Source organism: Oculina patagonica, chromosome 1, assembly GCF_052425735.1.
Source record: "Oculina patagonica isolate OP01 chromosome 1, crgOcupat, whole genome shotgun sequence".
NCBI lineage: Eukaryota > Metazoa > Cnidaria > Anthozoa > Scleractinia > Oculinidae > Oculina > Oculina patagonica.
Genome location: NC_135758.1, coordinates 44034106 through 44062028, shown reverse-complemented (window position 1 = coordinate 44062028; position 27923 = coordinate 44034106). Strand labels below are relative to the sequence as shown.

Here is a 27923-nt window from a genome sequence, read left to right as displayed (position 1 = left end):
CTCCCTGTTAGACCTTAGCGGAAAAAACTGTCACCAAATTTTTGAAGATAAAAGTCAGAGCAGTCTTTTTGAGGCTACCATTGTTGTCACAAGCAGTGTAAAGCTGACATGAGCTGATACTGTTTAATCCCCGGTCAACTTCTGTGAAACTGTTCACGATTATCAACAGATTCTTGTTATCACAAAATTATAAATAACGGGTTTTTTACCAATCAAATTGGTGTATTTGGTAGCGTCTAGAATCCACGGCAACATGACCAGAAAATCCGCTTTTAAAATCCTGTGCTTTAGTTTGTTTAACAGACATTGTAATATTCTGTTTTCATCAAAGTTTTGTTTCCAAGTTTTCAGTTGGGATTATTACTGCTGTGTTTGTCATTGTTGTTGATAATGTTTCTTACAATATTCTAAAACTACGTTGTTTGTTGATGTGCCTGTGTCTGCCTTACTTGCAGTGCCTTTTAAAAGCTACTTTGCATGTTTCTATGCATGTTTGTGGATCCGGATTGAGCGAAGCCAAGGAGGAAATTGACCGAGTACAATGAAACAAACAGCAAGCAACTTCTTACAGAAACATTGTTTCTTTGTTGGAATAAACTTCATTTTAAACACATAGCTCTACATTACAATGTAATTTACTTAATCAAATTACACTACTTTACACAACTTACACTACATTTTAAATAGACCTCATTAACAATAAAGTGTTCATTTAGAAGTCAGTAAACATGTAAGGAGAATGGAAAAATTATCATCTACTATGAGGCGATATTGCCTTCTTTGTTGTGTTAGCATATTATTAGAGCTGGAGCTCTAAATTAAAATAATTTTATTTGCCGTCAGCAAGAATTATTGAAATGGTTGTTGAATCTATCAGCATTTTCGATAATATGTGTACGCCAAAGCGACGAATTTGTCGAAAAACGTCAACGAGAGGCGAGTTTGAACACAAAACTGATCGAACAACAAATTCTCCCCAAGTTTAACTTTCATGACAATTAGCTTGTGATACTGTTTACCGTGGAACATTCTTATATATAGCTTCTGCGTTCTACGGTATGCCAAAGAAAATATCCATTTATCTGCAATCACGAAATGCAGATTTTATTGCTTTAATGTAAAGTTTGAAGTAGGCAAATTCTCCATATTTCAGCTACTTCCACTGCCTGCTAATTTGTCAATAAATACATGTGTAATTTTATGAATTCAATGTTTATCACGGCTTGGTGTGTTGAATAATCAGTTCCAATACACTGTTCAAGTACACAATGCCTTCAAAAGAATAGTTTATAATGCCACTTTATACGTTATTCAAATTTCTTAAAAAAGCTAATTGGGTGCTTTTTGCTGCATGTAAATAAATGCAGTTATGTATCATTTGCGTTTCACAATCAGATTTTTTCATTTAAATTTTTTTTTTTGTTCAAGCACAAGTTTTCAAATGTTTACTTTAACAGTTTAATACATGTCGTTGCTAAAGAAATAAACAATTAACGGGTCACCTTGAAAACATTAACAGGAATAATTTCTTTGTTCATGTGATAATAAATTCAGGTTAAACAAATTCTCTTTAAGCTATATTTATCCTACGTTCTCTCAAAGGAGTTCGAGCTTTGCAAAGAATAAAAGATACCCCGCTTTCAGATTGGCGTCTTGTTTACACGGCTATCATCATCAAAAATCCCTTCAACCAGTATTTGCTCTTGAGAACTGCATTTCTGCCATAAAATTGTCGCAGATATAGGCACCATATGTTTTACTCTTTCACCAGGTTTAATACAATGATTCATCTTAGCACATATTAGAACGAGAACACCAATATATTCCGAACAATGCGACAAATATTGCGTTTAGTTTTATTCAGTGTCGCTCCACTGATATGATGCACTGTTTTCGTTTGCTGTAAACGCGGAACGCAGCGAAGAAATAAAGGCTATCCAAGGTAAGTTTAAATACTTATTTCTTTGCAAACTTTTTATTCGAAATAGAACGTGTATGGTTCCCAGCAAAAGGACTCATCAATAAGCTTCGCTTAGAACTTTGCTGGGACCAATCCCGGCTGCGTTCTTCATCAAGTATTGCCTAGTTTGTCGAAGGTAAAATTACTTTTATAATATTATCGGGTTGAGTATATAAGAAAAATTTGAACCGTCTTATTCATTATCAGCTATAAAGCGAGCAAATAGTTAAAGAAAAGAGCATGCCGTATATTTATTGGTCGTGTTAATTTCCTTGTTTCTCCAAGTGACATGTTTTCAAAGGTTTTAATTATAACACCTCGTTTAAAACCGCGTGCAAATCGAAACTGAATTGAGGCTGGTTTTGGAAGATAGCAACAAATAGAAAGCTACGGGAGCAAATTAACAACTTAAATTGAACGACTTCGTGTTGTAAAGTAGTTGTGCTGGAGTGTATAAACACCCGATCATCGAGGCGGTATAGGTACGAGTTTGAGGGTACTATCAGCTCTTGTAACTTTTTTTCGATGTAAACATTCGAAATAACACAAAGTCAAAGGCTTAAATGTTAGACTTTTTTTTAACGAGACGAAAAAAACCCTAGAGAAATCAAAATAATTTAAAAAATCATCGTGTCTCTTACGACAAATTTGCTAGATATTGTCCAACTGGGTCGGTCATCAGCGTTGCAATTTAATGTTTTTCCTTCCTAATTAAAATGCATATTCTTCTATATTCTTAAAGAATTATAAACCTTTTTTGTAAAGAAAGTCACTATATCAGTATTTGACTCTCTATTGTCGATACAAAAAGGCTTATCGAATAGAAAAAGAGCTAATTATGTCATCACAAGTTTACAATTTGTTTTTAAGGCTTCAGTATTTTTCATACCGAGTACTGTTTTTTTTTTTTTTTTTTTTGTATAAGGCTGGTTCTCATATGATCGCCCCGATCGTCTCTGTCGCTTCTGTCGTTTGCAAAGTCTGAGGTGATTGGAGCAAGCAAACTTTTTGAAGCGACAGAAGCGACAGAGACGATCGGGACGATCATATGAGAACCAGGCTATAGTATAGATGCCAAGGCATAAATATAAGCACTTTAGGAATGTTATCGTGATAAGATATTCCAGTTCTAGCATTAAAAGATTAGTTTTTTTCATTGCGGTATTTAAAACAAAAAACAAAAACAACTTCTGTTCAGTGGAAGGTTGTTGTTGTGTTGTTGCCAACACGCATGAAAGGGGTTTCGTGACGTTTTATATATTCCAAGGTGAACATTTAGCAAGTTATATTGAACCTGTTTCATAGTCACGCCATTTAATATGATTCTGTGACATACAAAACGTTTTTTAATTCTTAAATAATGTTTTTTTTTTTAACCGTGGAAAAGCTATATGGTAGCAAGAAAGAACTCGCGGGTGGTCCAAAATTAAAACGGGTCACATTTGTCTAGTCTGGATTTGCGTTAACCTGCGTAAAGACAATTTCCTTCCTTAGCCGCAGGAAGGAAATTGCCGGGCCGAAGAGAACGTGTTTACGTCAAATTGTATCAGTTAAACATATCATATAGTCGTGAGAAAGAATGTTTCGGCATTTTTGTGTCAGTTAACAAAATAGCTTGGCAAAAATCGTAAAACAGTAACTGTATATACTACTGGACAAGAGAAAAAAGTGTTTCTACGTTTACTCAGTTTTTCTTAAGCCATGCTTTGCGCTTATATAGTTATTCCTTTTGATATTTTATTTGTCTTTGACAGTTTGCTGACTAAGCGTGCCGTGACTATTATTTTCGAAACTGAATTAGATCATCATAAATACACACCTAACATCAATTTATAAAACCGGTTATTGCTGAACGGAAAGGTAAATAGTTTAAATTTAATAGTAATAATACAACATTTTAAATGACCTTAGTCACGTAGTCAGTTTAAAGCAACCCTCAAACTTGTCTCAGAGCCTTTATATTTGTGTGATGTAAATTTCTCAAACATTGCAGCGACAAGAAAAAATTGGCGGCAAAATCACAAAAATATTTTCCATTTTTATTTTTAATTTTTCAAATTAATAGTATTTCTCTTCACCTCAAATATCTCCTTTTCTCATTGCTTGTAATTTCAAACTATGTAAACATTTCCTTACGTTTTATGCACTATATATGATAATATTGTAATACTTACTGTTGTAAATAGTTGTGTTTATTGTTTACAAACTTTGCAATTGACGTCCAAAACCCTATTTGTGGACTCAGTTTGTTTCGCATAATGATGCGACTTAACGTGACGTGACGTGACGTACTCACAAAACACCAATATGCTTCCAGATCAGTGCCGGTTTTTTTTCGTGTATAGAGGTCTTTGAGCCGACTTCTTCCCAGGTGCCTCCAATACCATTTTCCGCGGGGGACTGGGGACAAGCCACTTGCAGCCGTCTAGCAAAGCTTTATCAGACATTAACGAGAACATAACAAGTGGGCCTATTGACGTCACAGTGAACCAATGACGTTAAAGAGTTTTCTTGAAAATAACAACAATTATTATTCATTAGTTCGAAACCTTGTGGTGATAAAGGAATAAACCGTAAATAGTACTGACGCAGACTGTTGGTGAATTCGGCGGGAACAGCGACACAAAGATATAACAAAAGAAAAGAAACTTGTCACAAAACCACGATTCAAGTCTCTGGAAGAATATTCCAAACTTCCATTCAAAAGTAAGTTGAAAATATTTCGCTTGGTTGTTGATAAAGCAGAACTTCTCTATCGAAACTTTCATACGTGCACCTTGCACTATCTGTGCTAATTTTCCCTTAGATAGTGCGGTGTAGAATTTTTAGCTCGTTTTCATTTTGGAGCAGTGCATTTTTTAATTCAATGGGATATTTTAATTTTATTTCTATTAGCTAGTGCAGTTTCTAACTTTGCTGACATGCTCGCTTAATTTATTCGTGCGACAGCTATTATGTTCCTCTTTCAATTTACATCATAGTTAGGCGTACATGCTTGACATATTATTATTATCATTTCTTAGATTCTTTTCAACCAGAATGACGCTAGAAATTTCTTTTCCTTTCCGCTTAAACGGCTGAAATGATTGAGAAAGATTGATGCTTAATATTCATCTTAAATCGCTTGCGACATAAAATGCCAAATATATTTTTTGTCTTGATCAAAGATCGAATAATGTTAAATAACAATTCATCTACACTAATTTTCTTTTATTATCAGTAATGCAAACAAACTCGGAGCAACCTGCCCTTGGCTTTGTCCCTAAATTTCGTTTTATCTCAGTTGTCCGACAATACACGACAAAATTTAAAAACTAAAATCGAATTGCTGAAACAATTTTCTAGACGCGTCGCATCTGATATTTCATCGTTCAAGCAGGAACTAAGATATCAAAGGTAGCCACGTGACCTTCTTAGTAATAAATAATAGAATAAAAACAAAAAATAACAATTGCGTGTCCACACGCATGAAAATATAACATAAATCGCTCTAGCGCGTTCACGCTATTTTGACCCAGGTTACTTGAATGTAGTTTTCTATGAAATATTAACTTTTTTTCGTTTTATTTTTATTGGATTTCCGGGAAATACTGAAGGGTAAACCAGAAGTCATGACTTCTGAGTAATAACTCATTTCCTCCGGTAGATATATCTCGGATATTCTTTTTATAAACTTTTCCCGGATTGTGATATTAGTCACACACATGACCACAGTCAGCGCAGAACTCCCTTTTCAAGTGGATCTCAAAAGCTTTATATTTAGAGCAAGGTATTGGAGAAGCATTAATAAGAAAGGCGGTTTACTGATCCTTAAATTTTTATCATCTCTTGCTTGATGACGTTGAAGATCACATCGTTTATTTCAAAACAAGCTCCTGGGAATAGGTTTTATATTATGTATGTATTTTTAAGTTTGGGCCGATACGTGCAAGTTTCAAACGTCGGCTTTTTGTCAGTCATTAGTTGTTGACTCGCTGACCTTTTTCTAGTTTCCATGTTTTCCTAGAAAAAATATTCGTGATACTATATTTTCTTTACTACTCGTGTAACATCAGTAAAAAGGTATTTCAAAGCATCTCATCAAGGATGTACAGTTTGGATGAAAGGACTGTTTTAAATTAGGGAGCATTTGCTATTTAGGAGATCTTTAAATAATGCCCCACGCTTTTAAAAGAGTGTTTGCACTTTTCATTCATACTCATCGACACTGTCGGATAATGGTCTTAATTTGCGATCACTTACGAATCCAGGAAGCCTTACTTAAAACGCATTACGTTTTCTAACTGAAACTAGAAGAAGACTTAGATTTGTTAGATAATATGTAACAAGCTATGTGATTGGATGCGCTGGTTAGTGACGTATTAACCCTACGTGTTTAGGCTGTATCAATGTCCCTGTATCATGAAGAAGCATTTAAAAAATCATAAACTTCCGTTCTTGGAATCTCTCGATGGACAAGTGCACCATTGTCAAAACCTCTTTCGGAAAACTACTATTACTGTAAAATTTCATTTAAACAACCGAAAACTGTTTTTAATTGATGAGCATAGTGAGAGTGACCATGAAAAACATGTTTTCAAGTTGTTTTATTTTTTATTTTTTCATTTTTTGCCTGTGTATTTCCAAAAGTTCTGCTTCTCTACAGCATCCTGGAGTCTTTTACCTTTTTTTCTTTGCATCCGGCATTGTGGACAGACATACCAGTCCTCTACTTTGATAAATAGGGAAGAGATTGCAAGTAAGCTATTTGGGCCTCTCATGTACCGGTTGCAAAGAAAATTGAAGACCCCCAGTACACAAAGTAGCTACAATGAACACAAATCTCTCACCATTTAAATCTCTCATCATTTAGCTAGGCTTTGCAATAACAGCTCAAGTACAACGATTTCTGTTTTGGCAAGCGGCTACTTTGTATAAAACTAACTGCTGGTTCGATTAATAATACTGACTTTATTGATGTTTCTGTTACATTTATCAGTGGGGAACTTCCACTGCTAATAGGGGACACCTTACTGAAACTATCTATATTTACATTTATTAGAAAACTTAATAAGTAACACAATTACGTGACACGTGGATATTTATATATCTTGTGCATTTTGGTTTGAAATACAACATCGATTCTTCATGCAGTTAAACTTTTTTGCCAACTTTTGCGCAAGGTACAATACCCTTATCGTTTCGCAATCACATCATTTAACAGCAAAATACGAAGGAAATGTTATATATTCCATGATGCCGAGTTGTTAAATACTACGTAATCATATTAAGGAGATTTGCACGTAGTGCGTTTTTTCGAGTGGAAAGATTTCTTAATTGGAGAGATTTTCTTAATTGGCCAGACTTTTCTGACAATCGAAGCAATTGCGAAGCGTCGAACGCAGGCATTTTAGGCAATAGGGACCTTACGAAACCACGACGGCGACTGCAAAGAGAACGTCGCTAAACAAAAAGTTTAATGAGCAGAGCAATAGCTCTACACGTGCGTTATCCATCTTGGTACATTTCTTAGTCGTCCTCTAAAAAATGAGTCGACGACGTGAAATTAATGACAAAATTCTGCGAGTCTGAAAAACGTGACCCATGACGGCAAATTTTTCATGTTCTAGTTTGAATTTTTATGATGCGCTTAATTATTCAGCTAAAGATCAGTTCTGACACCACGAACAAAACAAAACAAATTAGGATAGTTGCGAGATTCTAAAGTAAAATATAAATTCTTTTTTTGTCAACGTTGTCATCAGTGTCACCGACGTGGTCCCTAATAGCAGAAAATAAAAACACACTCCTTTCATATTTACCTTCTTACTAGTAATGCATAGCCTCTTACAGCAACATGAAAAAATTAATAAATTCACGATTTTTATCGAGGCAAGTGCCTCAGTTCGCCTCTTACCTAGCTACGGCCCTGCAAATGCGCTTAGGATACCTTTGGTCAGCGTGCTTTTTTATTCATAAAATCAGTCATTTATATTAGTCCCCCACATCATGTTGATCAGAGTTATTTTAAGAACCTATAAAGTACTCGTTTATTAAAAATTTAAAGGATCTGTTATCACAGATTTATCGCTGATTTTCACGCAACAGGATTAAAAGAAGTCTGAACCAATATCTTCCAACCAATCCCCACTCTCTCCTCCCCCACTCCACCAAGTTATTGCCGCTACAAGATTATTTTTGTCCGCACGCGAAATTCCATCAGCAAAAAGGGGCTTGTTTTAGAAGCTTTTGTCTACTGAAGAATAATAATACTGCCTTAATCACTGAATCCCATTAACTAATACACAGAGCCCTGTGTAAATATAGCAAGCGTCACATGTAAATGGAGTGGAATGTTCTCAGTGTAAAACCTTAAGATAAAAGCTCAACGATCAGTGTATAATTGATAACATATTAACAATTTTTTTTATTATCAATATTACCGAAGCATTTTGAAGGGCTAAATTTTCCGATACAAAGTCAGTACAAGAAAAGTCTACTTAAAACGAGAAGCAGCATTTCTATGCTTTTTTTTAAAAAAAAAAAATCACGACTTCCGCTAGAAAGAGATATAAATCGCACGTACTTTCATAACTCCATACGTTATATTGGCAAGCACTTGAAAAAGTATGCAACGCATGCACACTCGCAGGCAGGAAGTTTTATCTTATTAATTGCATAAATAAGTAGGCGACACTACGGCACGACAAACAGATGAACTGCTCCGGTTTAAACAAGCGACGTTCTTCAGTGTAATTCTGCAAATCAAGACATCAATGCTAAGCTGAAGTAAGTAGCGTGTCTAGAAGACGGTTAACGTATTATTTAAAAAGTAGAAGCTTAGAATTTGTTACCGAATGAATGAAATTCCACGCTTCGTGAACGCGGCAGCGTGGCTCGACAGTGTTCGACAGTGTTCGACAGTGATTCATCGATTTGACTGTTTCTAGTCTGCCACAACCATTGTATCGAATTGTAATGCAGCAAGGCGGTCGAAATTATTTATCAATACAAACATCATAGAAATTATACAGCTTAGCTTAATGCGCTGAGTCTAATTGTAAAGCACGTTTTAATACACGGAAGATCAAGAGTACTTTGCGGGCGGTTATGTTGTAGCTTAACGTACGATGACAAGAATTTTCCGGTTTATCCAACAGTGTAGTTTTCATGTTATTTTACCACAGTTTCGTTAACGTAAAAATACTGTTGTGAAAAATAACAACAAACGATGCAGATCGCATGGATGGACATATATCTGCACGATTTATGGAAATTACCATCGAAAGATGACTTAAAATGATCTATTACCCTTGCTCAAATGAAGCCCGTTATTTTAGCTGAAAACTGATAGACAAATAACCTTCAATATTTCTTGGTAAAGCTGTATCATATTTTCGTATGCAGAACGATAGAATTATTATTGTTATTAATATTATATATTTATTTTTATTCAAGTTCACGACTCATTGAGTACATTTGATTTCTGAATATGTTAATCACGATACTTTAGTCACATTTCGAACATTCTGTAGCTCAAGATAATTATCATCAAGATGTTAACGTGTTCTAATGTATGCCCTTTTTTCAATTTTTTTGGTACTCTGCGCAGTTCCAGATCACTATGCAAATTGGAAGGTAAAATGTTAAAATCTCTCCTCTAAAATGTAATTTCGCAGCGAAGTTTTCTTGTTGAAATATTTATTTATAGTAGTTATTCTAATATTGATTCAGTAAGATCGTCTTGAATGTCTTATTTTTGTTTTGGCGAAGCCAGTAGACACATACTCTTTGTCTTTTTGGTGTTTCTATTGAAAAGCTCTAATTCGCCAATTGTTCCAAGCAGCCAGTCGTGCATAGAAACACGCTAGGAGGTTCCGTTCTCTCTGGGGAAATGATCGATTACAACTGGACTAAATGAAAGTTCGCTTGGACACGCTGAATCTTAATGTACGGTTTATCTAAAGTTTAGAATTTGAGCTCCAACTTATGTTGGCAGAGACCGATGATTTTTATTTCTAATCAACAATGATCTACAGAATAATTGTCATCTTGTATAACCACTCGTCTTGAACAAGGCCGTGCTTCACACAAGGTATGCAAGACGTTCTAGATTACAATTTCTAAGGAATTTGTCTTCGATAGGGCGAAGAATACATTTAAGGTAGCTCAGTACAGTTGACCTAATTCGGGATTATACCACGCACATGCTTTACTTGATGGAAGAGTCTTCAAATTAAATTTGGGCTACGGAAATTAATAAAAATTGGTGTTTTACGTGGTTTTGCAAAAATAAAGGAGATATTAGAGTTTTTCTTAATTATCTAAAGAAATTTAGATAAACCAAATTAATCCACCCCAAGGAATTGCCACGCTTGAAATTCACATTTTAGATGGTAGATTTTTACATTTCATCTTCAATTTGCATAGTGACTTAAGACATGCTAGAAGTCACAGCATGTTGATTGTTGAGCTTTGAACATAACAATAAGTGGAACATCATTAATTTGTCACGCCATTCTTCTACATTTCTATGGAATCTTTTAAATAAAGATTTTTGTGTCTAGGTGTTATTCAAGTCGAAAAAATCGCAACTCTTTTAGCAAGGGCATTTAAATAGACTCCAATTGTTTTTCTGTTTTATTTCCTCAAGGAAAGATTGTTTTCGAAAAAGCTTGGTTCTGCTTTAAACCAACCACGGAGCTCAATTTCGCAACTGGAACCGCAAATGATTTAATTGATAGGCAAAATCTGATTACTAAATATTCCGTTGCCTTTTTGGGCATAAAGCTGCCAAAAATTCATATAATATAGAACTCGTTTCAGAATTTTCAAATTGGCCACTAACAGTAAGTCGAAAAAGAATGTACATGACTTTATAAGCCAAGTTTGCAAAAATTCAAACTTTCTCTTTACACCCCTTGGTATGAAAAGCTTTTATTTAACTTTTTGGGTTCGTGGTGAAGGTAACGAATTGTTCAGGAATGGGACTGACTGATGACGTTTCGTCCTTCTTTGTTATATTTCAGAACATGGTAGAAGCAGAGCCTTGGTTCATTGGCCTCATCGCTGGATTAGCGACATTGATTTTGGTTCTGCTTTGTCTGATCGTTATCTTTTGTACATTATGGGCCAGGTAATTCAATATCCTTTTTGGATTTTACTGTTATTATTATTATATATATATTATTTACTATAATTATACTTTGTTTCGCTTATATCAATATTGGATACCATAACTACAATGATCTACTTCATAACAAATTAACGTTAAACCAGGCAAAAACTATTATCAAAAATGAAGTTCAATTGTTTTTGGACATAAACTATCTACATTACCGAAAAATGAAATGGAGAATTTTCATCTCACCGGCTGTCATTGAAATCCGTGCATATTTTAAAGCAATTGCCCTTTTGTACATTTGCTTAATCAGCTAGGTAATTTTACGCCAGCCGATTATACTTTTTTGTCAGTGTGCCAAAAATAGACTTTGCGGCATTGTTATATATCACAACAAAAAAGGTTGGTCTCTTGTGCAATAATCTCCTGTTTTGTTGTCATATCATCAGGAAAGATCGCAAAAGGAAACGTGAAAACCGCCTGCAACAACAACAAGAACGACATTTTGCCAATGTAAATGTGAAACATGACGTCGTGGGACCGCAGTCCAATTCCATGGCATTGGTTCCCGTAAACAACAACACCAACTGGTATCTTTCAGAAAAGCCACACGACGAGTTTCGCTCACCGCCAACTTATACAAGAGCAGCAGGAGATGAGCCTTTCTTAGTGGGTAATTCCATCGTAAGATATTCCAAAGAACTTGACAGATCAAGCAGCTATAATTATCGACCAGTAACAGCAGAGAAATACGCTGGGTATCACAGTTCCTCCCAATGGAATCGTCCGGTTCATACACTGGCCAGGCTAGAAGCACCGAATGAAGCTGAGACCAGAATGGTGAGATTAGGGATGATTCCGCCAAGACCCTTGAGTGCGAATGGGAATATTCCTTCAGGCTACTACACTGAACCTGGGAGAGGAAAGTCATCAAAAGGAAAAGATGGAAAAAAGAAAATCAGAGAGATAGAGGATAGCAGAAGATACCACGAGGAAGAAAGACCAGGGATGATTCCGCCCAGACCCGTGAGTGCGAATGGACACATCCCTGCAGGTTACCTCACTGAACCTGGTAGAGGCAAGTCGCCAAAAGGGAAAGATGGAAAGAAAAAGTCCAAGGAACTAGAAGACAGTCGAAGACACAGAGGGGAGGTTTTAGTACCGGTGAGAGAAGTTCAGTTATGGCCAATAGAAGAAAGTTCATCGAATCACCCAGCGCCATTTCCACTTCCCAAGGAAGATTACAACACGGATGGAGCTACTTGGTACTATTCTAGACCCCTTGATGGGCAAAGCGCGACCAGTTCAAAATCAGCGGAACATCTTGTGTATCCGCCTTCACCAACTGGCAACTATCCAGGGCACGGTTCCCAAAACGTCAATGGTAGGATTGTGACATCGTCACTCCCGCACAATGTGTCCCCAACTTCGCCAAAAGTAATGGCGGACCTTTTCCATGCAAATGACAACCCAGATAAACTCAAACGAGTCCAGCGTGTTGGTGTTCCAATTTTGCCAGAATAGCAAACTGTACATTAGTATTCTGACATCTGCTCTCAGTGACTGCCTGGTCCTATATCTGTGGGACTTTTATTGCGATTACACGCGTCTTTTAGCGTGAAGTGTCTTCCCAAAAGATGGACAACAAACGCGAACAACTCAATCCACGCAAGACGAGCATGAAAAAATGCCACCTTACACAGTGCATTAAACAAAAAGTAAAGTTCATCAATCATGTAAAAATAACAAGACCATCGTGACAAAAACCGCAATTACGTATTTTTTCGCGGCAGGAACATAACATAATATGTATAACGGAATAAAGGTTGCTATATTTCATATAACAGATACTAAAGCTAAAGAAATGAATCGGGGTAAATTTACGGAGGTGTCGATACACACGGTTGATTTGTCTTCAACACACCACTGCACTTTGATGCACGGCCGTACGTTCGGTCGCGAGAGCATATATTTGTAAAGGCGGGAAAGATCATAGCGAACAACATTTATATTGGATCAGTTTCGTAGTTAACCATTCTTTGGTATCCGTTGGGTTTATTTAAAAAGTTGTCTTGGTAATGCCTCAAATTAAAAAAAGAAAGCAAGAGACAATTAGTAAACTTAAGGGTATTGTTTAAATAAGAATAAAGACCAAAAATAAACTATGAAAGTCATAAATGTTTATCTCAATCCAAACTAACCACGCCAAAGCTCTCACATCAAAGTGGTGCGGCTACATAATGTTTGGTTTAACTCCCTAAGTGTTTGCCTATTAGATTACCACTTGGTAGCCAACACGTTTGTTGAACAAGAAAAAAAGAAAAACCAACCAAAGCCTCTATGGTCTATTTCGAATCCGTGAATTTGATTGGCTGTGCCCAAGAAATAAATCGCAAATGAGCTTAACAATCCAATCTTAGCAAATACGCGCAGTCACTGCAAAACAGTTATCAAGCACTCCAACTAAAAACGCGTGGGCTTGAACCAAAAAAAACCAGTTTAGCTTAATCTGTTAGGTTATTTATAGCTGGGGTCAAATCAATGAATGGCGCTATTTTTAGAATTGTCGGCAGAAGCATATGCTTCTGTTCTCAGTTTGTTATTGTTCTATTTATTGTTCTATGTTTGTTATTGATAAGCAATTAACAGGTGTTGTGGCGTGGATTTTTTGAAATATCTGTTGCTCTGACATCGTTGAGATTAACCGTCCTTGTTACCTTTAAAACATCTATAAGTACATGTAAATAACATTTTAAGCCTCCTAAAATAAATAAAAGATTTAACCTCAGCGAAAACCCCAAAAAAATAATTTCGTGACCGCTGACAATAGAGTCTCGCTTCGAATGCGCCTATCTAGTTTTATTTATTCGTCAATAAATGGTATGTTTTGCGGAAAACAAAATTCTTAAGTGATTTTTCTAGTGTAAAGGGAACGTATGTTGGGAGCAATCTAAAATTATTTTTCTGGAGGCATGTGTCTAACGAGGCTTCAATATTGAATCAAAGGGCACTTAGAGCCAGCTCATTCTTCTGCCTTTTTCGGGGGGGGGGGGGGGGGTAGGGTTTGGGAGTGGTGGTGGGTAATGAAAATGTACTGGTACAGTCTACTTAAGTCAAGTACAGTCCCCTGTAAAGTCAAAATGAGATACGCATGTGAAAAGAAATGAAATCACAATTTCACAACTTCTAAAAATGGTGCAACGTGAATCAAGTTGCCGAGCTGTTTAGACCTTAGGGACCCTAAACGTATTTTCACGTATTTTAACACGCGCTGACACAAGCGATCAAGTCCATTGAGGCAGCCGGAAGTAATTTTACATGGCCCCATTCCCCGCTACGTAAAAGTCCACAAGCAGTTATTTAAAAAAGAAATAGTATTTCGTTTCCGGATCGCGGTACGATAAGCATAATAAAGATATAAATGATAAGAAGAGAAGATCCTAGGTCGAGAATCAGTATTACGCGGGGAGGAAGTGTGAAACAGTCAAGTTTTTTGCGTGCATGCACATTCCTTTACCCTTCCGTGTCAGCAAACACGAGACATCCGAAGACATCCTGTCTTGTTTGCTCTTCTTAGCGCTATTATTGATGGAAAATGTACAAAGTCAACAACAACATAGACAGAAAAGCTAGAATATTTACATAACCGTTATGTAAATATTCTGAACAGTGCGAAAGCCCTTTCCGTGTTTAATTGTTCAACAATTAAACACGGAAAGGGCTTTCGCACTGTTCACAATATTTTTCACCAATACATCGTTTTAATTGATCTTAGAAGGATCGCAGTCGTTTGGTATTTCTATTGTGTAATTAAACTGCAAAGCTTTTCGTCTTCTTGACAAATATAATTTCGATATTTGAAGAACATGTTTGTACTGCTAAAACGTGTGGACATTGTGGTTACGAGCTTTCTTCTGGTTGGATAGTGTGTAAATAGTTCACATCTTCCACGAAGCTCAGATACACATGTGAAAAGAAATGAAATGAATATTTGTTACCGTTTTAAATTACTGAATTGCGTTTTGAATAACCTTTCTGTCAGCACGCATCTACCGGGCAGTGACAATCATTGTTCATGGATTGAGCAGCGAATGAAATTTGAGAGAAAGATGCACACGAACACGTCGTGTACTGAAACGGATGACGTGAGTCACGGGAAATGAGATGACGTGACAGAAGACAAAAACGTGCTGCTCGGATGTCGTGTTTTTATCAGTGAGCTTTATAAACGTTTATTTAGACGAGTCATATGGCAAGCGTAACTCCATAGTAAAAGTTAATAATAAGTTCCATGAACAAATCTTGGCGCGATATCTCTAGATTTTTACCGACCAAATTAAATGTAGATGTAGATGTAGATGTAGAATCTCAACAATAGGAGAGGGGTAGCGTATTAAATTTACTTCCGGCTGCCTGGCGGAACTTCATTGCGTGTAACAGCGCACGTTAAAATGAACCTTGATTACGTGTGTCAGCACATGATAAAATAAACCCCCAGGTTGTCAACATTTCGACTTTGTGATACACGTTTCCCTTTTTAAAAGTTCCGAAATGTGATTTGATGTTAATTTATTTATTACACTATACAATGATTTCCTTTCTTTTCACATTTGCATCTGAGCTTCACTGAAATTATTTTTGGCATTACTAAGGGGGCAGGGGTAGCATATAAAATTACTTCCGTTCTACAACTTCCGCCACACATTTTTTGTACACGCAGACTTCCGTCAACATCTGTATCACTTCCGTCCACACAATTTTTGTACACGCACACTTCCGTCAACATCTGTATCACTTCCGTCCACACAATTTTTGTACACGCACACTTCCGCCAACATCTGTATCACTTCCGTCCACACAGTTTTTGTACACGCACACTTCCGTCAACATCTGTATCACTTCCGTCCACACAATTTTTGTACACGCACACTTCCGTCAACATCTGTATCACTTCCGTCCACACAATTTTTGTACACGCAGACTTCCGTCAACATCTGTAGCACTCTATTACTCATTCTGGAGAATGAGCTAAAAATGATGATTTTACACAGCTTTATTGACTATTTAGTATTTACCCACAGTTGACACCCATATATTTAACAATAAATGAACACAACGATCTTTATTATTCTTCTTTATCTTACTGAAACTTCAAAACATTGTTAACAATGGGAAGAAAAGAACGGAATTTATTTTTAATTCTCTGGAAGTTTCAACGCCCTATGTTGTCACAGTCAGATGTGGGCGACGATGTCAGAAAGCGGAAATTATAATCTACTCAATGGAAAGCTGACTTTTGTTTCTATTGTTAATATCTTCTTTATTTTGTCAGTATTTGTATTACATAATAAAACTGTTTTGTGCAGCAATCTTCAGAACTTATTTTAAAACCACCAGCAAACACAACCTACCCCTTACTTCTACAAAATGATATAATCTTCATTTATTATTAGGTCTCGTACGAGTACGCTTCATAGTGTTTGAAGATATGCCATTAAAAGCATGACTTCGAGAAGTCAAAAGCCAAGCGACAGTTAATACGTTACTAGAACCTAAAAATAATGGTTTAAGTTTGTTAACTAGGGCACTAAAGATATAAATGGTGTCGTATCATAAGCCTTAAGCATTCACGAGGATATGATCTCAAAGTAAAAAAAACAGTCGGGCAGACTTTTTTGCCTTTGTTTCTTGGAAAAATCACCAAAAAACTGATTACAAACTTCTCTACCTTCAACCATTCGATTTATATCCTCACCTTGGTGTACAAAGCAAATTCCGTACATATTTAACATCATTTTGACCAAATATAATGTAGCAAAATCTCTGCGATAGTGCTCCTTTAATTATTGTTTACCGACAGCCACACGCCGACACAGCCATGTCAGGAAATTCTTTTAGCACAATGGAATTATCCTTCCAATCTCGAAATAACATTGCCAACGAGTTAAGCTGTGTTGGTACACATAAAGCACTGGGAATATCTTTGCACGAAGCGTGGTGTCGAAGTATGTTTTGCAAGATGGCGTGATTGCTGACGTCAAATGGATAAACTGGGACTCTAGGGCAAGTGCCTTCGCAGTAGTTAGCCCAATAGCTTCGAGGAGCGATTATCCACCTGTTCCACTTGAGCTCCCTGAAATGCACTCTTAGGCGGCGTCGGCGGCAGTACACGTCTTTGATGGCACGACTTTTACGATCGTTTACCGTTCTGTTTGAATGGGACACTAGAAATGGTTTAGCCTGTTTTGATCCGGGTCCAATTCTGCTGAGAATTGTCTGAGAAGATTTATCTCCCCCATCCCTAGTGTAGGTCACTAAAAAGGGCCTATGTCTTCCCTTCTTACCGATTCGACATTTAGCACACGCAGCCCCGTCTGTGGACAACCGAAATCCCAACTTTCTTTCAGATCCATGAATTATCATTCTGAGAGCAGCCGTGACGTTAAACGTCAGCCACTGACCTTTTAAAGAGTTCTTGACTTTTAAGGAATCAATCAATGTTTTTGTGGGATTCTTTCGGCCAATAAAACTATGCACCATAACTGAATATTCACACCTCAGTGGTTCACCTTCAGTAGCTCTTTTCTTGAGAACATGAAGTTCAGCTCTTACCAAGTTCTTTGATGTCATAGCTCGTAAATCAAACTTTAATTCAAAAGAAACCATAGGCGTTGTTTGTCTTACTCCTCCTATTTTCGAAAAAAAATTAAATAGTCAAATCTTTAAATTCGAAAGGCTTGTTTGCACACTACAGTGAAACCATGGAAAAACGAAGAGCCAAGGGATTGGCAAAGTATGTTCGCTACATCGAGGTTTGGTTATATCGAGACTCTTTTCCAAATAGTTTACTTTTTGGGGGGCAAAGAATATTGTTCGTTACATACCGAGGGCTTCGTTATATTGAGAGTCGTTAAATCAGGGTCTCACTCCTTAGAATTTTCAACAAGAAAACCATAAGTGTGCATGCAGTATTTTGTTTCTAAGTGATAGATGTATCGTCGGAAGTAATGATAAAAAGACAAAACTTCCTCGTTACTGTCTATATCGAGATAATATGAATATTCTCTTGTCTAAATGCAATGCCAGAACGATATTTTAACTGACATACCTTCGAGAAAGAAAGCAGTTATTGTGTTCCTGTTGTTTCTCCTTGAAGGGTAATGTCTTTGTCGATACAGTTTCAGGAGATACCTCGGTACGGCATTTTCTTGGTCAAGGTGTTTGTAACTTCCACTTGGTTCTAAAAACTGGAAATCGGAAGATGCATTTCTCATTCGCATCGGCGCAGCTTTCAGAAACTGAGTTACTACAAAAGCCAACACTGTCAATAACACGTTGAAATGTCTCATTTTGCGACTTGATGTCTAGTGCACAGCTCAGGTCGTGGACGCCAACTATCAAGCTATGAGATACTAAGACAATTTAAATGAGACACGATTGCACTTGCGTGATTTATGCCGGCCAATGTGGCTGCGGTATACTTGTTTGTTTCGCGTTTGACCTAGGCTCTCGCTATGGGTCGATAGCCCCTCAAAAGATGAGTGGTGCATAAGAAAGGCAGAAAAACACGTGGGATGACATAAAGAGCTAGCAAAGAGTTGCCGACAATTCTTTAGCCTTAGAGAACAGTTTACTAAAATATATATTTAGCTATAGAAGTGAAGATCTATTGTCCTCAACCACTCGATTTTGTTTACTACTGTTTAGGTAGCGGGTTCTCTCCTGAAGTTTATTTGCTGACATAATATCGTTGAAAGATCCAAGAGATAACGAGAAACTCGTGGTGAACTGAAAACAGAAAAGCTAATTCTGGACCAATTTAGCTTACCTGGAAATTTCTTTAAAAGCTATTCAAGGGAATTTTCTGAAACAGGGGGCATTCATTTCTTAATTTAACAAATTGACGTCACCTTTTACGCGTATGTCGCCTTATTGACAATTAATTTCGTCATAGCGTTGTCAACGTAGCTGTGAATTCACGAGTCAGTGAAGCTGAGTTGACCCACAGACTACTTTGACAAAATTCAAGCTTTCAAAATTCCAAATTTTGGGCAGGCGAAGAGCCACTCTGTGGATATACTGCCCGAAGTGCCATTATTATTATTATTATTATTATTATTATTATTATTATTATTATTATTATTATTATTATTATTATTATTATTATACTGTGACGAGATTCACTGTCACGAGATAACACAGTCAGACACACAACTGACACAGAAACATAACTGACGAGAATTTTTTTTACAATAACAAAAAGCCAAAATAATCAAACCGACACTCCAGAAAAGATAAAACGCTAGGCAAAAGAGTAAACGATTGTGAAGTCAGTTTTTTTTAGCCAAACTGATGATCACAAGAACTTCGGTATCATTAGCTTCAAACTACGTACAAAACTTTTAAAAAATAAAACCTAGAAGCAGAATTTCAGAAAACAGTCATAAGTCTAGTCAAACATTCTTTAAAAAGCAGTTAAGATATTCCCGAGTTCAGACCACTCTAACTTTGAACACGGTAATATTCCACTTGTCGATTTCCACGTCAGTCTATTCCAAGAACCTCATATTTTTTGCTTACAGCTGATCCAATTTTCTTAAAAGAACATCTGCAACTTCTTCCGTTCAGATGCAGTATTTTACTGATATCAAGACTTGACAGAACTATGCACGCTTTATTATATTGGCGAAATGTTTAGATTCGAGCGCGAACACATCAGTATGTGTCTGTACTATTTTGGCGATAACAAATATCCAATGAGAGAGAGCATTTCAATTTACACAGTTATTGCGGTAGAAGTGTCTTAATTCCTTGAAACCTTTAAATTTACAACACATTTTTGTATTGGTAACATGAGTAGCGTTCATTTTATTCAGTGGGTAGGTGGAAAATCAGAAGATTCTCGTCCCTTCCCAGACCCACGAACTCCCCAAAACCCCCGACTCAAAAGGATTAACTTTTGAAATCGTTTCTGTGGAAAGGCGTTTCCGTGTCAGGAACATAATAAAAATACCTACGTCTGACTCCATACCCCTAACAGGTGAACGCTAAAGACCAACACTACGGTTGGCTATAACTTATGAATGGGCTGCTTTCTTTTTTAGGCTAGCGAAAAAGTCCTGCTTGAACACAGTTATGAATTGAATTACATCCCTCGTTAAATTCTGGTGAGGGTGCGATGCCCTGGACACGTTTGTGTTGTTTTCCTCCCTTAGTGCCTGTGGGGTTCAGTAAATTACTCCACGCCAGTGGCTCTAGAAGTGCCAACTTCTTGATCGCTTTAAGAGAGTGCACTGGCCATGGCAGATGGGTAGCTGCAAGGAACACGAAAACGCTGTACAAAACCAATTAAAAGAAAATAAAAGACGATGATGGATGCAGCCAATCTGTGAAAGCTGCAGATGCTCAGAAACTATAAACTGCAATGTCTAGCGAGGAAGCCACATCAGCCCTATAGCGTTTTTATTAGGTTCCTCTATCAAGGTCGAATTGGAATTGAGAAATGTTGGTTTTTCAAGTGGGAGGAAAACGGGAGTATGTAGAGAAAAACCCTAGAAGCAAGGCGAGAACCAACAACCGAAATCTAGCCCGGGAACATTATTGGAAGGCGGGTGCTCTGACCACTGCGACATCCTCGCTCCCCCAACCATGGTCTCATGGAAATTGTTCAACATCGACACGATGTTGTTATGAGGGCGTCCAGTGTTAAGTGGTTTGTGGACCGCATCTGACAGACATCTTGGGAGTCCAGATGATGGTCAAACAAAAGGAACTCTAATCTCCTTTCCTCTTCTTTCTAGTCATGGACTGACTTATGAGGGCGACGACAGCTAAAAAGAATGAGAGAAAGAGAGGTATAAGTCTAGCAGACATTCTTCTCAACGATACAGAACCTGGACGACGATGGCCTGCAATGCAGCGCGCATAGAGACCATACCCAAGAGAAGATGGATCTGCTTAACTGATTTGCAAGCCTGGGTGGCATGAAAATGAATGTTGGAAAGACAAAAGCGATGAAATCAGTAAACACCACGACCGACCAACCGGTCACTGTCAACAGCCAACAACTGGAAGCCGTGGATGAGTACACTTACCAGGGCGCAAGAGGCTTTACAAATGGCAGGAGAGAATAGGATGTGTTGGCAAGAATGTCCAAGGCAATCTGATCTTAGCCTTCGTGAATCGTAATCAAGTCCGGAAAATAACTATTAATGTGCAAAACAAGAGCAAAATGTTCATAAGCAATAAATGCTCTATGTGTAATCATTATGGAGGTAAAAGCTAGAAGGTGTTAATCGCATCTTTAATTTTTCCAAACAGGATCAGCAACGGTGACATCCTGTAATATGGAACCGCTCTATATTAATTGTGCGGAAGAGAAGGTTAATAGCTGGGTCATGTCCCACGGATGAAGCAGATTCACTGCCAATAGTTGCATGGAGATCGACTGCCCAAAGAGGCGTAAAAGACGCAGGCCTAATTTGACTTGTCGAAGGGCACTGATAAAATATGAGCAAAGAACAAACAATAGTGGAAGTCCCTAACGGAAGACCCGTGTTCCACTTTGGGCAGTTCGGGTCCTGGAGGAATGAGAGAAGGGACCAATGTTCAACTTCTGAACCTTGGCCTTTGTCAGACTATGTATTGTATACAATGCATTGTGTCTCTCTATAGAGAGAGACACATTGTGGATAATGACAATTGCAGTAACCATTTGACTGCTTATTGGCGAGCAGACCTCTGAAAGATATATAAGCTGTAACCGTACTAGATCTTTATCCCATCAATTCTCTCCAATGCCACTTGTTCAACATTGCATCGTGTTAGCCAGTGGCTGGCCGTTTTCCAAAGATTTTCACCAGTATTGGGTCTCCATTTTATCTCTCCAGAGATGGAGAGATTTCGAATTTCCTCTAAATTTTCAGTGATGTAATTTCTCGTGGTATTTCGAATACTAGTTCTTGCATCAGCAGAGACTTCGTCAGCTTCAGGCTTAGCTTGTGAAAATTTGCTCGTACTCTGCCTGTCGAAAGGTTAGTGTTTTCAAACAATTTGGCAAGGGCTGTTTAGGATTCATCATTGCGTCCCATCCTGGCTACAATGAATCAATATTTTCATTGCAGAAAATAAAAATACTAGTGGTCTATGTTGTTGTCAGGGAGATGGTTTCTTGTTTGTGGTAATAAATGCCGTTTGCGGTTAACAGTTCCGTGAAAATCTAACAAGCAACAGTACAAGCAAACACCGACTTGGAAATTTTACTGTGTGGAAATCTAGACAGATACTGGGCAAACAGACACAGTCTTGAGTATTTGTTGCTTGCTTTTTACAGCAGTTAAAAGCCCTTTTATGTGGGAAACTGTTGATGTTGGCCCTTCAAAACTCATCAGTTTAGTGAAGCCTTCATCAGACATTTCTCCAGTGAACAAGGCCAAATGCTTTTACTCTGTTAAAGTAAAATTGAAAACCAAAAGTCTATCAAGGAAGCTGTACCACTAATCTTTCTAAACAGAAATTATTTCCTACATTTTGCATGTTATAGTTTAGATTTAGTGAGTTTCTTTTTAACATTTGTTCTACCCTTTACAAGAAGTCAAACACAGGGAAGAACAGGTAAAACTTGAAAATGCATGACATGACACACATTCAAGCACAACTTTCTGCCTCCTTTAAATGTGTTCATAAGAAGTTAACAGCTGTGAATGTTATAAAAATCGAAATTTACGGTATTTTTATTTGACCTCAGTTGATTTCCAAAAGTGACACTGTATTTCCCGCCATAACAAGCATTAAAAAAAGTTGGTCTGTTTTAAAATGCCTCAGGTCTCAGACATCGCTAATCGGTGCTCTTTGGAGTAACACACCGTCATTAGGTTCAGCACCTTATATCCAAATATTGTGGAAAGCTTTGAGGGTAAGTTAAGTGACATTTTTCAAAGTTCTGTTGGGAAAATTCTGGTCATACAAAAGACAGGCTCAGTGGCAAGAGACAACAGGTGAAATTTCAAATAAATTAAAATATATAGACTTGTAAAAAAATAAAAATAAACATACAATGTATTTCTCAGTTATTCTTTTACGACTACGTAAGGAACCACCGAGGTGGAACGAGTAGAGACCCTTATTGCTAAAATCAAGGACCTATTAGCTTGTTACACCTCGGTGACTACAACATTGATCTGTTGTTAATTTTTTCTAAGAAATTGGTCGGTTGTTAGAAATAATTGCCGGATCGAAACAATGGAAAGTGCATTAATGCTTCTAAATGGCGCGTGATTAATTTTTCAACACGACATATAAATAATTCGTTTCTTGTATTTTTGTCTCCGAAATTTGCATGAAAGTAGACAAGGCTCTACCCCAGGAAAGGTCTGTTCAGGAAATTACAAAGTTTTTGCTTCTATTCTACTAGAAACACCTTCCATCACCGCCCTTCCTTGCTTAACTTTTTTTTATTTTCTTTTGTAATAACCAAGAATAGTTCTTAGGGATGAGGCTGGCCCAATGTAAATGTATTTCCGCCGCAACTGCAGCCGTTCTACAAACTTCCACGAGAGTTTAAAGTAATCTATTGACGTATGTGGAGTGAACCGTGAAGAGCTGTCATATCATCTTGGGCAGTTATTGAAAAACACTCCCATGAATATTCACCTCCGATATGGGTTAAACTTAACTGTATAAGATGTAAAAAACGCCGCTCGGCCATAATTATTCGTCTAAAAGACGGCTAGGCTGTTCGAAAGAGAGCTGGTATCGACGTATATAGGGTGCGCGGTATTCGCGTGAACTCTAATTCTTGCACATCTCTCAAGTCGATAACAACATTCCGTACAGCGCAATCGACTGACACTACACAATGTTTATAAGATTTGTTATATTCAGTTTGTTAATCTGTCTTTCATACGAGATATCTGATAAGGTTTTAAGTCGATCATCCGAGTTGCTTCGGGGATTCAACACGAGGGAGTTTCAATCGAAAGAGCCGTCAAAGCAAAGAGACGAAGTGCCAAGATTCCTTCTGAACTTGTACCGAAAGCGAACGCTCTTGCATCGTAGTGGAGTGAACCAACGGGACTCAGAGATAGTAAGAGTGTTTTTCCGAGAACGTAAGTACCCTTCAGAGAATCTAATAAGTTATAGAATGTCGTTGGTTGCAGTAAGCATTTCGTAATAACACACATCGTAAAGCCTGCTCATATTTGTTTTCTTTATCTTTAGCCGCAGGGGATGGCGAGCATACAGGGCCACTTCATCACGGATTTTACTTCAACTTGTCTTCCATAGAAGCAAAGGAGAAAGTCAAGAAAGCTCAGTTGAGAATTTACAAAAAGGCACCGTTAGGCCAAAACACAGAAGGGCGTTTTAAGATCAGAGTTCTTCGCTTGAAAAATTTCCAGAACAGGAACATTGGGGTTCTTGTGGCTTCCCATCTTGTTAGTTACAAGGAAAAAGTCGGCCGGTGGATCAGCTTTGACGTATCTGCTGCAGTTAAACACTGGAAAGATAAACCTGAAGAAAACTTTGGCTTAAGTCTCACAGTAGAAGGCGTCAAGGCCTTTCCCAATGATTTTCGTATTGGAGCTCACGGAAAAAGAGCACCTTTCTTGGTAACTTACACTAAAAACCCATTGAAAATGCCAACAACTCAAAAGAATTGCAGTAGTAGCCAAGTGGCAGACGATGAAGAAGAGTACGTGCCGCAAAACGTCTCAACGACGGCTAGAAACCGTGTTAGGCGTTCAAGCACACTCAAGAGATGCAGACGTCGTTGGGTTTACGTACAGTTCAAAAAGTTAAAATGGAACTGGATTATTGCCCCGAGTGGTTACAGCGCCAATTACTGCGAAGGCATCTGTCCAAATGTTCTTGATATGCACCTGGAACCAACTAATCACGCCATTTTGCAAAGCATCTTACACAGACTAGACAGTCGGATCCCGGCTCCATTATGTGCCCCGACAAAGCTGCACGGCATTAGCGTTTTATATAAGACAAGCGACCGATCGATCGCGTTAACAGAATATGGTGGAATGGTAGTGTCATCTTGTGGATGCCAGTAATATACGATGGTTAAATCTAAAGAAACGTTTAATGAATAGAATAGCGTGGAAAAATATTGCATTACGTTTGACAATTCTGCTTGGCGAGGACGACTGTCAAACTGACTTAAAGATTTATTTAGTTTTATTTGATTTGACTAAAGTCGACAGACATGTACAATTAAATTGTTTTTAATCACGAATGTACCCCTATAAATGATATTTTAGTTAATTGTTAAGTAGTACAATGAACGTACTTAGGTGATATTTTGTCAGGCAGCTTCTAATTGAGATGATATCAGACGAGGTCACTTTTAATACAAGGACAAACTGAAAACATTTAAATGTTACCACAACCTAAGCACAGAATCTGTCTCAAGCCAACTCGAGCAAAACCTTTTATTTCCTCTAATTAAAAAATAGTTCAAATAATTTAAACATCTAGACAAAACGTCACGAACGTAGACACAGTAGACAATTTTAAATTCAAATTTATAGTTGTGACGCAAAAACCGTTATAGCTTTAACTAGATTGGCATAACGAAGAGCCACAAAAATGTCTTTTGTGGCCACCAAAGTGCGGATTGTATTTGAAGTAAGAGCGTTAATTTTAATATTTGCAACGGCGCCAATTTTTGTGTGAGAAGAGAAAGGACGTGCAAGAATTTCTAACCTCGTGACTGCAATAATTAGGAGCCTGCTAATATTTTCTTGTTAATTGTCTTTAGCCTACTGTGTTTGGCAGACACCGAAGGTCGAGGAATGGAAAAACTTTTCATCGGCAATTAATACTTCGAAAAAGCAAATACAGCAGATATAAAAATGCTTTTATTGATGAGCGCTCACGAGTTACTTGAACACCATAAAAGCTCATTTAGTTTGAACACAGAAAAAATGGGGGTTACGTAGCATGTTTTTATGACAAACAACTATTAATAGGTATTAATTACTATTAGAGTGCGATATCGAGATTCTATGAGGGATACGAGCTACGCCTCGTTAACTTTTCCTTCGTTAAAGGAAATGAACGCTTTTAGCGGTAGGAATTTGAGGTGATGTAATGAAACAAATGATGATATATCGATAGAAAGAGTTATTTTATTTAATTTGTACATCAGAAATTAAAAAGGGATTTTAGTATACGCTTGTGTGGTCCTACGTGTACTTGGCTCGCTTTTCTACCAAAAGAAAACTTGGTTAATTACATTCGAAGTAAGATCTGCTCTGGTGTACTTTTCCAACGGAGGAGGAGATAAGATAACGATGCCCGCACAAAATGATATGCTATATTACTCATTTGCAATCTATTATTAAATAAGTTATTTTCACTTTTCTAGCGCGTAACTCCATAATCACGTGAGAGGCAATATTCCATTGTGTGTGGGTTTGTAACAAATAAAAAATTCTTGTAACAAACCCGCAGACAATTAGATATTGACCTTCGCGGGAGAAGAGACCAGGCCAATATGAAATGACGAGATAATGGAATGGGCAACCGTATATGGAAAACTATGGGTTCTTCTTATAGAATAGAAAAAATTCGAAGGTCGTTGTTCCGTTGCAGTCAGAGTTAAGTTGTTTTTAGTTCTTCAATTTATTGACTAAAAGAATGTAGTTGTATATCTTGTCAATATTATCGAAAACTGGAGAAAAAACGACGGAAAGGGATAAACAAAGTAGATTCACATGCTTACGCACCACTCCCAGATTCTTGGATTTGTTTATTAATGCCGTCTGGTTGTTGTTTGCGATGCAGTGTGGTTGCTATTGGCAGGAGAAAAAGAATACACGACAAGCCACCACAAGAAGACTCATTAATACAACATTAACGAACCTTTAAGCCTGGTTTTCACTACCGACGCAAGCACAAGCTCGAGAATAACAGCTCTTATTTCACCGTGAAAACGGCTTCGACTCAAGCAAAAGCGCAAGCGCATTGCAGCTTTATGCTTTTGCTTGTGCTTGCGGCAAGCACAAGAACAAGGATCAAAATTTGTCCTTTTTGCGTGATTGCGCTTATGCTTGCGCTTGTGCTTTCGTCGCTAGTGAAAACCGGGCTTGAGAGTCCTGTACGGAAGGTTAAAAGAAGTTGTCATACTATTGTGGTCTCCGCCATTTAGTTTTAAATTCTTTGGTAAACTTCGACGAATCATCTTTGCAGTTCTCCCCGAATCTGACACACAAGTCTGCAATTCATTTTATTTTTGGAAGTTCAATAAACTTTGAGTTTAGTTGTAGAAGTTTGTACAATTCTACCCCTAATGCTGGTCGAATTGTTTGTGGTTTCTGTCTTCTGTAGCTTTACGCGCGAGTTACAACAAGTGGTATCCCCCAGTAAAATACCTTTATCAGGTACAGATCCCTTTACACATCTTAAAATGATGTGATACTTCAGCAATTTCACCCAAATTAAGGGAAAGCAAATTGCTTTGCTCCGACAAAATGCAAACGCTCGCTACTTCTCGTGATTGAATCTTAACGGCGGTCAATTCACCCCATCAACTGCAAGACATCAGTTAATATATGCCTTCTTTAATTCCCAACACTATCTTTTATTTGAATGCTCGTTTCAGGATCTCGATCCAAGATATAATTGCCGCTGCCTGTTTTATGAAAAAAGGCAGTTCTACTTAGTCAATATAAAATGTGAATTTCAACAACAACAATAACAACAACAATTTGTAAAGGTATTTCCAACCATAACAGTACATGGCATCACCTATTTAAACTAATAATTACACCAGAAATAAAGATAAATTTCTCATTAATATTTTTGAAAACGAAGTTTCATGCCTAAAGTAAGGGACTTCGCTCAAAATCCAAA

The 27923-nt window shown here is 37.4% G+C and overlaps 3 protein-coding genes across 6 annotated transcripts; 2 read left to right on the top strand and 1 right to left on the bottom strand.

Annotated features, from left to right (window-relative positions):
* Positions 1-1889: 1889 nt before the first annotated feature.
* Positions 1890-14054, top strand: LOC144632888 (uncharacterized). 4 transcript variants are annotated; one of them, XM_078491662.1, is made up of 3 exons: positions 1890-1942; positions 10969-11075; positions 11510-14054. In XM_078491662.1, the coding sequence occupies exons 2-3, from the start codon at positions 10972-10974 to the stop codon at positions 12582-12584; spliced, it is 1179 nt and encodes a 392-aa protein (XP_078347788.1). In that variant the 5' UTR covers positions 1890-1942; positions 10969-10971; the 3' UTR covers positions 12585-14054. The 4 variants fall into 4 exon arrangements, with proteins under 4 accessions (XP_078347788.1, XP_078347772.1, XP_078347780.1 ...); XM_078491646.1 differs by lacking the exon at positions 1890-1942 and adding an exon at positions 4286-4666; XM_078491654.1 differs by lacking the exon at positions 1890-1942 and adding an exon at positions 8605-8728.
* Positions 14055-16184: 2130 nt separating this feature from the next.
* LOC144650913 (bone morphogenetic protein 7-like) lies at positions 16185-18214 on the bottom strand. The gene is made up of 2 exons (XM_078510719.1): positions 18169-18214; positions 16185-17749 (listed from the first exon to the last, which is right to left on the bottom strand). Exon 2 carries the CDS (start codon positions 17724-17726, stop codon positions 16911-16913), a length of 816 nt encoding a protein of 271 aa, XP_078366845.1. The 5' UTR covers positions 17727-17749; positions 18169-18214; the 3' UTR covers positions 16185-16910.
* A 4923-nt stretch (positions 18215-23137) lies between these two features.
* On the top strand, positions 23138-26241 carry LOC144632834 (bone morphogenetic protein 6-like). The gene is made up of 2 exons (XM_078491579.1): positions 23138-24166; positions 24279-26241. The coding sequence occupies exons 1-2, from the start codon at positions 23917-23919 to the stop codon at positions 25118-25120; spliced, it is 1092 nt and encodes a 363-aa protein (XP_078347705.1). The 5' UTR covers positions 23138-23916; the 3' UTR covers positions 25121-26241.
* The last annotated feature ends 1682 nt before the right edge of the window (positions 26242-27923 follow it).